This window comes from Leptodactylus fuscus, chromosome 1 (genome assembly GCF_031893055.1).
Source record: "Leptodactylus fuscus isolate aLepFus1 chromosome 1, aLepFus1.hap2, whole genome shotgun sequence".
NCBI lineage: Eukaryota > Metazoa > Chordata > Amphibia > Anura > Leptodactylidae > Leptodactylus > Leptodactylus fuscus.
The window spans coordinates 177,546,017-177,558,284 of NC_134265.1; the positions used below are offsets into that span (position 1 = coordinate 177,546,017).

Here is a 12,268-nt window from a genome sequence, read left to right on the forward strand (position 1 = left end):
TAAGACATATAAGAAATATGCATCAGCACATATGCTATAACATAAATTGCTATGTTTTACAGTTTAACGGCATATTTTGGCCTAAAAGAGATCTGTTTTGCGAAAAAAGGTGAAGTTGTTTTGGTGAATGGCGCTGCTGGGGCTGTCGGATCTTTAGTTGGTCAGATTGCAAAAATCATTGTGAGTGCTATCAACATTGGAAGACACAAATCTTCAGTTGTGATATTTGTTATGATTTCACTAATATATTTTGTTCTCAAAGTGGTTGTCTCATGTATTGAAGATGTAATGAAGATGGCAATCGGAGCACCAGCTGAATGTGGCAGGGACTGGTGATGGTTAGCGCTTCCGGTCACTTCAGCTGAAGTGCAGCTCTCAGGTCAAGTGTGGAGCGGGAGAAAAGTCCTGCAAACTTCACTTCATGCGACAACCCCTTTAATTATAATTTTTATTTACATCTATTTATATTACATATTTTTTAGTAATTAGACAAAGGAGAGTAACATTTTTTTATTGGAAGTGTACTCATACGACACTGTCATAGATCTTATAAAAAACCCTCCATATAGTGTAAAATTTCAAATACTATTATCTTACGGTCCCTAAATAAAACCATAATAAATAAACACCTTTAGCATTCTGTTCTCGAATAATACTACCTAAGGCTGAGGCCCCACGTTGCAGAAACAAAGTTTTTTTTCTTGCAGATTTTGTTACGGTTTTTTGAGCCAAAGCCAGGAGTGGATTGGAGAAACGGTAGAAGCATATGTATTTCCTACATATTTCCCATTCCTTTTGTACCCATTCTTGGCTTTGGCTCAAAAAACCACAACAAAATATGCAACAGAAAAAGCTGCATTTCCGCAACGTGGGGACTCAGCCTTAGACCAGGGACACAAAGTGGAACATGCTGCAGAATGTCGCACAAGGACACTCTGCAGCATGCACTTCTCCAAATTGGGTGTTTTTTGCTGGGACTCACCTGCAGGTCTCTCTGCAGACACCCTATTGTTTTCATCCTTTACATTACAAACTTTGGCATCTGCAGGTATAACCCACTGCAATAAGTGAAATGCTGTGCATTTAAAACCTGAAGTCATTTTGCGATTTTGATTTGTCATAGTATGTGTATGAGATACTCTATAACCATATATTGCAAGCCACCTATAGTCAAAAACTAAAATGCGTCTCTATACATAGTTGTAAAGTGTTAGTCAAATTTTACTCAAATAAAACCACCAGACCTAGCCCAAAAAATACTGTCTTCTACCTCGAAGCCCCCTGATGAAGCAAAGGGGTGAAACATACGTAGGGGCTTGGGCTGGCAGATGTTGGACAATTTAAAAATACGATAGTTGGATTTTAAAGGGGTTGTACCTTTATGGGCAATTGTCACCTATTCACAAGACAAGGGATAAGAGTCAGATCACAGGGGCCCCAATGACCAGGTCCCCCAGTGATCAGGACGATACAGGGCTGAAAATCCCCCTAAAACCTTCTTGCGAATAGGGCTGCCAGGAATGTATTTTCTAGCAGTGTCCACAGCCCCATAGAAGTGAATGAAGCAGCAGTCATACAAGTGCACTGGCGCTCTATTCACAAGAAGGCTTTCAGTTCCCCATTCTCCTGATCACTAGAAGGACCTGTCAATCAGACACTTATCCCCTATCCTATCCTTAGCAACAAAACATCTTTCACTTTGCCAATAGCTTCTAGCATTGGATATCTCCCCTCTCACCATTCAGGACATATGGCTAGTACAAGTAAGTATTGTACTTGTTAGCATTGTGCTCCTGGTTTTAGGTTTAAAGGGGTTTTCTCAAGAATGTAGCCATATTTAAATTTGTATACAAAGTTATATATTTTTTGCAAATATAAATTAATAAAAGTTTTGCAAGGTTCTATGCATTTTCTCTAACCTTTTCTCTAACCATTGTGAGAAGGTGACAGAGTGCTGGAGTCATGGTATATCTCCCCAGATTTCTGACATACATGTGGTCCAGGGTGGTTCTTGAATAGGATTCAGCCCTAGGTGTTGGTCCTGCGGCTCGTTACTGGGCCATAAGAGGCTGAAGAGCCTGCACTTCACGGCTGTTCCTCGGAGTGGGAGGAACTGCCTGGGTCTGTCCTGACACTGTGAATCTGGTGAGACTATATTACACTCTTTTTGTTGATTCATATGGCTGGTAGTAAGCTACCCATACAGTTAGTACGTATTGTCTAGTTAGCGCTCAGATGAGCAGGGTTTTATTTCACACATTCTGTATTTTATTTTGCTCACCACACCATCTTAGTGATTACAGTCTTTTGTCTTGATCAGCTACCAATGGATACAACCATGATTGCAGTTATTTTCTATAGTCAGGAACCCAGCAAAGATTTTCTTATTGTGGACAGATTATCAGACAGAGGTCACAACAGGAGAAGATAATCTATTCACAATAAAGAAATCATAAGTGTATGACATGTACCAGACCATAGAAAATTAGAATCATTAGACCATAGAATGGATAATTTGTATATAAATAAAAAGATGCCGGACTGCATAGTGATCTACTGGACCTCCGTCTGCAAATTACCAACACAATACAGGATGTCTGCCTCAGAGATAAGTTAATACAATTGATCATAGTCATATAATAATTGTTCTCTGATTGTTTTTCGGTAAAAGGTGCAATGACTTCACAATTGAAATGTATTAATTTTATTTCATATGTTTAATGGTTAACATTATTGCCAACTGAAATGTGCTTTTCCCCCTAGGGTTGTAAAGTGGTTGGCTCTGCAGGCTCAGAAGACAAGGTTCAGTATCTGAAAGATATCGGCTTTGATGAAGCCTTCAACTATAAGACAGTGGGTTCATTGGAGGAGGCATTAAAGAAGGCATCGCCTGAGGGTTATGACTGTTTATTTGAGAATGTAAGATTATTATTATTTTGGCTTAAAGGGAAAAATTCTGTTCGATCTGTAGGTACCATGCTAGGATGGGGACCCACATGGCATAAATGCTGCAGTTTGACGGGACAGAAATGTTGTGGAAAAAAACACAGCGTTTTTCAGTAACATCAAATTGGATGGGACTTTTGTGAATCCCATCCCAACTGCGCATAAAAATATGTGCATCACACATGCTGCAGCTTCCAAAACCATTGCGGTTTTGGAAATCCCAGCATGTCAATTACACCTATGGAAAGGCCGTCAGTTTCCCTATAGGTATAATGGAAGCAGAAAGTCCACAGAGGAAATCTCTGCGAAAAGTGAGAAATGTGAGAAAAGTGATGCAAAAGGAGCTGACCAGTTTAATATCTAGGTTTTTGGGAAAGTTTTAGTAGAATTTTTTTTTTTTCTAGAGGTCAGAGGCAGTTCTATCAGTGAATGACAGTTATCTCTGTATGCACAGTAATACCAGATACCAGTCACTGATAGACCTCCTTTACTTCTCAACATACAAAAAACAGAGATTTCAATGGACGAATGACAGGTTTTACTGAATATTTTCTTACAAACAGATAGCAGTCTGCTTAGGTCGCTACTTCTGTTCTATGACATACTGCATTCAGATAATACAGCATTTTCCATATGAGAGTTTCCCTTTAAACAATGTGGAAACCTAACTTTGCTTCTCCTAACATATGGCAGCCAAGCTAAAGGGATTAATAAGCTATTACTGTGCTTTCCTATAAACAGTGGCGCAACTAGGAATGGCGGGGCCACGTGGCGAACTTTTGACATGACCCCCCCCCCCCCCCGACCAACACCGAAGACCTCGACCGACCCCCTCCTACACATTTCTGCGCGTTCTATTATCCCCCATAGTGGCCCCTGCACACAGTATTATGTCACTTAGTGGCCCCTGCACACAGTATTATCCCCCCATAGTGGCCCCTGCAAACAGTATTATCCCCCATAGTGGCCCCTGCAAACAGTATTATCCCCCATAGTGGCCCCTGCAAACAGTATTATCCCCCATAGTGGCCCCTGCACACAGTATTATCCCCCATAGTGGCCCCTGCACACAGTATTATCCCCCATAGTGGCCCCTGCACACAGTATTATCCCCCATAGTGGCCCCTGCACACAGTATTATCCCCCATAGTGGCCCCTGCACACAGTATTATCCCCCATAGTGGCCCCTACACACAGTATTATCCCCCATAGTGTCCCCTCCAAACAGTATTATCCCCTATAGTTGCCCCTGCACACAGTATTATGTCCCTTAGTGGCCCCTGCACACAGTATTATCCCCCATAGTGGACCCTGCAAACAGTATTATCCCCCATAGTTGCCCCTGCACACAGTATTATCCCCCATAGTGGCCCCTGCAAACAGTATTATCCCCCATAGTGGCTCCTGCACACAGTATTATCCCCCATAGTGGCCCCTGCACACAGTATATCCCCTATAGTGGCCCCTGCACACAGTATTATGTCCCTTAGTGGCCCCTGCTCACAGTATTATCCCCCATAGTTGCCCCTGCACACAGTATTATGTCCCACTGTGGACACCCATAAACAATTATTATACTCTGGGATCTTTTCAGACCCCAGAGTATAATAATCGGAGACCCAGGGGAATAAAAACATAAAAAACTACTGCTACTTACCTGTCCCCTGGCTCCTACGCCGTCTTCTCCGCTGCTGTCCTTGTACAATGACGTCGGACGTCACATGACCCGGGACGCAAGCCGGGTTCATGTGATGTCAGAGACGTCAGGAAGGAGGCCTGGCAGGATCGTGGAGAGGTAAGTAACATGTTTTTTACGTTTCTTACCTCTCCCGGTCCGCCGATCATTATACTCGGGGGTCCGAAAAGACCTCCGAGTATAATGATAGCAGCGGTAGCAGCTGTCACCGGGCCCCTAATGTCCTGGGCCTGTGGCAGCTGCCTCCGCTGCTATGGCGGTAGTTACGCCACTGCCTATAAATGTATATAATGTAGCATGGAATGGGGCTGTTCACACTTTGGAAAACGAAGAGGAATTAAGACCTCGGCCCCATACTCCACTTAACTTTCCAGCCCTCCAGTTCTAGCTTTTGCCCATGACGAATTGGGCTGATCAGCTCAGTGTCTCATGATGCCCAGGCTGATCATCCCTAGTAGGATTGAGCAGGATGGTTATATTTTCAGCATCTTGGTTTGATCTCTGCATCCTATTGAATACGATAGGAGGCAGATGCAGGGTGGAATTTGCCCCTGATTTTGAGGCAGAATCCAAATTCCTACATATGAACATACATATATACACATGTACGGTTACGATTTGATGAGCTTCTCAACCATTGATATAGAAGATGATTCATTAAAATGGATGCCTCAAAGTATGATGTTTCCACATATTATCCCTTATTTAAGTTTTCAGAAGGATATTAATTGGTCTTTTCACTTTTATCTACTTTTTCTACCCTCTACCTTTTTTTTCTGTAATGTTCAGCATGTAAAAATTATTAAGCTAAGGCCCCACGCAGCGAATCGCTGTTGCAGATTTTGCTGAGTTTTTTTGAGCCAAAGCCAAGAATGGTTACCAAAGAATGGGAAATATATAGGAAGTTCTTATAATTCTCCTTTCTGCTCAATCCACTCCTGGCTTTGGCTCAAAAAAACGCTACACAATCTTCAACAAAAAAAGCTGCATTTCCGCAACGTGGGACCTTAGCCTTAGGTTATTTTTCTGGAATGTATTATTGCAGTATAATTTCAAAGTCAGAATAATGTTAACAGATGAGTCTTTTTCGTCCTATGACATGTTATTGAAGAATGTATGTTCTGTTCCTATATATAATTTAGGTTGGGGGACACTTTGCAGATGTGGCCTTACTACAGATGAAAAAATATGGAAGAATTGCTGTTTGTGGAGCTATTGCCCTATACAATGATACAACACCCAGAAAAGGTAATTATGTTATTTGTAGGCATAACATGCAAAAGGTGTTTACTTCAAAACAGGTAGGGTATACATCCCCTTAACAAAATACATCTTCTTCTCTTATCATTGAAAACTAATAGGTCTATGAATACACCTACAAAGGTACTTAACACAATACTTACCGTATATACTCGAGTATAAGCCGACCCGAATATAAGCCGATCCCACTAATTTTACCACAAAAAAACTTGGAAAACTTATTGACTCGAGTATAAGCCTAGGGGGAAATGTAGCAGCTACTGGAAAATGTCAAAAATTAAAATGGTCGGAGTTTTTGGGTGCAGTAGATGCTGGGTGCTGGGGAAGGGGAGGGGGTGTTTTGGTTGTCTGTCTGCCCCTTCCCTGAGCTTGAGGACTAGGTTTTTCTTCCCCCACTTGGAATTCAGTCTGGTTGAATATAGGGTATCTGCAGTGCTCCTATTAACCCCTTCCCGACGGAACAGGAGCACTGCACATACCCTATATTCAGTAGACCGGGCACTTTCAGACACAGGGATACCTAATGTGTTTGTGCTTCAGTGTCATTTTCTACTTTTGTATATATTCTGGTGAAAGGAGTGATTTAGAACTTATTTATATATATATATATATATATATATATATATATATATATATATATATATTTTTTATTTTTTTTTGCATTACTATACATTAATATTGTGGCTAGTCCTAGACCTCCCTCCTAAAAAAAAAAAAAAAAAAAAAAAAAAAAAATGTATTTGCTGACTCGAGTATAAGCCGAGGGGGGCTTTTTCAGCACAAAACCTGGGCTGAAAAATTTGGCTTATACTCGAGTATATAACGTATATACTCGAGTATAAGCCGACCCGAGTATAAGCCGACCCCCTTAATTTTACCACAAAAACTGGGAAAACTTATTGACTCGAGTATAAGCCTAGGGGGAAAATGCAGCAGCTACTGGAAAAATTAAAATGGTCGGAGTTTTTGTGTGCAGTAGTTGCTGGGTGCTGGGAAAGGGGAAGGGGTGTTTTGGTTGTCTGTCTGCCCCTTCCCTGAGATTGAGGATTGTTTTTTTTTCCCCCACTTGGAATTCAGCCTGGCTGAATATAGGGTATCTGCAGTGCTCCTATTAACCCCTTCCCGACGGAACAGGAGCACTGCAGATACCCTATATTTAGCCTGGCTATAGTCAGACTGAATTTCAAGTGGGGAGAAAAAAAACAGTCTCAGGGAAGGGGCAGTTAGACAATTTTATTTTCTAGCTACGGCGTGTACCGTACAGGAAAAATATTTTTATAGATTGGTAGAGCGGGTGTTTTCGGACACAGGGATACCTAACACACAGTTTCACAGTATTACTTTTATATGTGTTCTAGGGAAAGGGGGGGGGGGTGATTTGAATTTTTTATACTTTATTTTTTTTACTTTTTTTTTTTTTTTTTGCATTTATTAGACCCTCTAGGGGTCTTGAACCGCAGGGGGTTTGATCACTAATACAATGCATTACAATGCTAATGCATTGCAATACATTGCAAAAATGGTCATTTCTTTTGCAGGCTGCATAGAGCAGCCTGCAAAAGAAAAGCACTGCAGCCAGGGAGCCTTTACAGAGGCGCTGAGGGGAATCCCCGACTGCTGGAGCTGAAGGGGAACTGTGTTCGGTCACCTGCAAAAGCGATGAGGGGAATCCCCGGCAGACTCGGCTGCCTGGATTTCCCCTCTGCGCTTCTGCTGGCCTTAGTTTCCCTTCAAATCCGACAGCCGAGGTCTTCAGGTCTGCGCTCCTGCCGGGGATCTCTCTTTCAGCTTCGGCAGTGGATTACTTCCTTCAGGTACGTGCTCCTGCCGGGGATCCCCCCTTCAGCTCCGGCGGCCGGGGATCTCCCTCAGCGCTTCAGTGCCACATTTGAGAGAGCGGTCGCATCCGCTCTCTCCTCTCTCCAGGGGAATGACGGCGCCTGCCGCTTCCCCGCAGTTAAGGGCATCTCCACTGTAACTCCGCCATTACCACTGTAAGAGTTACAGTGGAGGTGCCGATTCTAATGGCGACCGCTCTGGAACAGAGCGGTCGCCATTATAGCTACAGACTACGCAGCTACCGTAGTTACAGCCCGGCATCCAGACACCGGGGCGGGTGCCGGGCCCCGCAGCATCGCCATGGCGATGCTGTTATTTCAAACTACAGAAGTACTTACGGTACCTCTGCTAGAAGGCCCCAGTACTTCTGCCAGGAGCGTGGGGCGATGCTGCGGCCTGGCACCCGCCTCCGTGTCTGTATGCCGGGTCTGTAACTACGGTATTACCGTAATGACCCGAATATAAGCCGAGGCAGACTTTTTCAGCCCAAAAACTGGGCTGAAAAACTCGGCTTATACTCGAGTATATACGGTAATATAATTTTTATAAACAAATTGGGTCCCAATATCCAGACTACTATAAAAATGGGATAGAACTTGTTGCTATTGTATTAGTATGGCCTTCTTTCTAATTATATCAATAAGATATTTGTATCCTAAGGCAGGACCTCACATTGCTAAAACACAGCGTTTTGGCTGTGGTCAAAACTCTGTGGCAAGAAATGATGCTCTGCGGACTTTCTGTGAAAAACGTTGCAGAGAAAAACGCAATGAGTTTCCACCACTGTCTTTTCTGCTTTAAACAAGGAGTATAGAGATCACTGTACACTTATCCTATGAATGGAGAAACATCTCCCTCTAGGAAATAAAGGGGTCTAGGCTAAGGCCCAACGTATCAAAATGTAGTACAAAAACATCGTGTTTTTCTAACCAAAGTGTATTAAATAGAATTTTCGCAGAGTATTCCTCTGCTGTCTTTTTGCACCTGTAATACCTATATGGAAAATACCACCATTTTCAGACATTTCTGAAATCATTTCATTTCCGTTGTGAATTTTTTTTTTTTGCAACGTGTGGATGGGATTAATCAAAATCTCAATCCACTTTGCTGGTAGTGTAAAAAGCTTCGTTTTTTTGCCACAGCATTTCTACCACAGCCAAAATGCTGCATTTTCGCAACCTGGGCCCCAACCTAAAAGTTCTTAGGCTAAAGCCCCACGTAGCATCCTGCAGCCAAAAAAAGTGCTGCAGGAAAAACCACAGTGGCAACACATGGCGGTTTTTCCTGCAGCACTAATAACAGAAGGATCACAGAGGTTAGCTCTGCAGACTTTCCGCTTCAATTTTATGGGGAAACTGCTGGTATAATTGACTTGCTGCGATTTCCAAAACTGTGACAATTTGTAAATCGCAACGTATCCGTTTTACTGACTGTAAATTAACTGTAAAATGCTGCAGTTTTTTTCCATTGCTTTTACGCTATGGGCAAACTGTGGCTTTTACACCCTGTGGGTCCCAGGCCTTATGTAGGGCCGTGTGATTTGTCTAAAAATAAGAACTGGCTTTTAGAGCTGCTTGGGCTCTTCTCAGGTACCAGGGACAACGCTTAATTCTGCCGATATCTTCACAGATTTTTCATTCATTTCACAGTAAATGTGTTGATAAAGTATATCCAGAAATGACTTTATCTTTCAGGAGAATATGTCCACCTTCCTTTGATCTTTCAAGAGTTGCGAATGGAAGGCTTTGTAGTACAACGGTGGCAACACAGATATAATGAGGGTTTGGAGAAACTGATGCAATGGGTTGTTGAGGTAACTTCTTTATTTTTAACACTTAAAACTTTTCAGTAATTCTAAGGCTGTTCACACAGAGGTACACACAGGTATTACAGAGCCACAGTCCGTCCATGTACAGTATCATAATAAGGGACTTGTATATGGTGCTGTATTATGGATAAAACCTCAGAGACATACAGAAGTACAGCAGGGTCCAATGTTTTGCACATTATGCTTCTATGCAACTCAGTTGTATATAATCACAATGCGCTACGCCCTTTGTTCTAGACTCTGTCTGAGTTTTTCATACAATGACTGCACCATCTGAATATACTGTAGTTCTTCTATAAAAGCACAAACATTTTGTTAATGTTGTTAATGGTACTACGGAGAGCGACTCGTATGGGGCTATACATCAGAACATAGAATAAACATATTCCAATTGTTGGAGGGAGCATTTGCAGTCTTGTATGTGACTATTTACTTATTAAAAATAATAATACAAAATTAAATACAATACTTTATTACAGTATTCTTCTTCCCAGGGTACATTCTATGCATGCTGCAGCTTAGTGCTTTCTGTCCTGCCAGGACAGTAAAATCTCCCTATAATCTCCCTTCCTTTGCCTTTTGGAAGTGACGCATCCAAGTCCGGACCATATTTGCAGAGTGTCAAGAACAGTCACTTGCCCATGTAGTTCTACAAAGCTGGGCTTTTCGTAGAAGCCAGCCGAGTGAGTGACTGTGATAGCCTGGAGAAGCAGTTTTGCACGAACCTGACGCATCCTCTATGTGAACAGGGATACTGCTGTGTTTCTGCAGGCCAGCAATTCTAATGCAGTCAGTGAAGGTTTTTACCTGCATTCTGTGTGGCTGCTGCAAAACTTCTGTGTTCATCTTGAGTGAAGACAGAGTATGTGTATTGAGATATTGTCCCCTAAATGTTTTTTTTTCTGTTAGATTAATATGGAATCTGACAACAAAACGCTCTATGTGCCTCCATATAACATCAAACATATATAGATGTACAAAAGAGAACTTAAAGGGATTCTATAATGTAAAAACACGTTTTTAAACTAAAAGCATGTAGGAATAGGCTTTATAAAGATTATTAGTCTCTTACCTTTATTTTGAAGGTCTGCGCCGCTGTTTTTGAATTTTTGTTCTTTTCTTCATTATGGTAATTGAGCTCAGAAAGCAGATGGGGCGTCCCCCTGTGCTCAGAGCAGTGCATTGGCATCCATTTCAGTGCGCCTCTGTCTTCTGTTCTGTTGGCCAGTCTCCTTCTCTTCACTCTTCTTACGCGAGACCACCGCAAGTGACCACCGGAGTGAAGAGGAGGAGAATGACCGATGGAACAGAAGACAGAGGCGGCCCTGAAATAGATGACAACGCTGTGCTCTGAGCACAATTACCATAATGAAGAAAAGAAGAAAAATTCCAAAACGGCGGTGCAGACCTGCAAAATAAGGGTAATATATGAACAGACCAACAAGTAAATATGAATGCAAAAAATATGTGCAATAATTAGAAAACTAACAAACCAAAATTGAAATGCACGAAAACTTGACCTTTATTAGTAATTTTAAAAGCCCAAAAAAGTGGTACCGTTTGACTACCACCAATAATAGGAGATATTAAAAGGTGGAATGGAGTGGTAATAACGTCCTAAATATGTAAGTCTTTTAGGAAAAGGCCTTAATGTTTGACCTATAAAATCCACCTGACATTGACTCACTAGCCTTCGGCTGGGTTACTGGTCTAACTGGTTTTTGTTATTTGGTTCCATGAATCACCCACAACCCCCACATGCTAGAGGACAGGCACGCATACAATCAGGCTGAGCCAATATTAGGACCTAATACACACTAGCAGGGCATGTAGTTATCACTCCCTCCTATTTAATACCCTCCACCCCACACACGCTCAATTGTCAGCACATTGGTAGATTAAAAGCTCGGCCTGAAGGTCCGTTTCACACAAAAGCTGGTTCATCAGAGGCAATAGGAGCTATTTAAATAATGCCTGAAATGTTGCATAGCATCAGTATGTGTTAGTAGCGTGTATTCGCTCAGGTAATGTATAGCTAGTGAGTCTATGTCAGGTGGATTTTATAGGTTGAACATTAAGGCCTTTTCTTGAAAGATTTAACATATTTAGGACATTATTACCACTCCATTCCACCTTTTCATATCTCCTATTATTGGTGGTAGTTAAACGGTACCACTTTTTTGGGGGGCTTTTAAAATTACTAATAAAGGTCAAGTCTTAGTGCATTTCATTTTTGGTTTGTTAATATATGAACAACCTTTATAAAGGCTATTCCTAGGTGCTTTTAGTTTTTAAAAAAAACCATTAAAAAGTGTTTTTTAATGATAGAATCCCTTTAGGCATTTTTATGGAAGTCTTATGGAGGAAAAGGAGTCGTAATACGGTTGTGTGCATGAGCTCTTAGTATTTAGATGACAAAGTGTTATTAGTTTATGTGCTATATATATATATATATATATATATATATATACAGTCCTATGAAAAAGTTTGGGCACCCCTCTTAATCATTTTTAGTTCTAAATATTTTGGTGTTTGCAGCAGCCATTTCAGTTTGATATATCTAATAACTGATGGACACAGTAATATTTCAGGATTGAAATGAGGTTTATTGTACTAACAGAAAATGTGCAATATGCATTAAACCAAAATTTGACCAGTGCAAAAGTATGGGCACCTCAACAGAAAAGTGACATTAATAT

At 41.5% G+C, this 12,268-nt stretch overlaps 1 protein-coding gene across 3 annotated transcripts in view; it reads left to right on the forward strand.

Annotated features, from left to right (window-relative positions):
• LOC142210837 (prostaglandin reductase 1-like) overlaps positions 1–12,268 on the forward strand; it is a 36,296-nt gene that overhangs the window by 21,936 nt on the left and 2,092 nt on the right. For all 3 annotated transcript variants that reach the window (XM_075280301.1, XM_075280293.1, XM_075280310.1), the window contains 4 exons: positions 63–180; positions 2,764–2,919; positions 5,785–5,890; positions 9,436–9,554. In XM_075280301.1, coding sequence (XP_075136402.1) covers positions 63–180; positions 2,764–2,919; positions 5,785–5,890; positions 9,436–9,554 — 499 coding nt within the window. The remainder of the gene's footprint in view (positions 1–62; positions 181–2,763; positions 2,920–5,784; positions 5,891–9,435; positions 9,555–12,268) is intronic.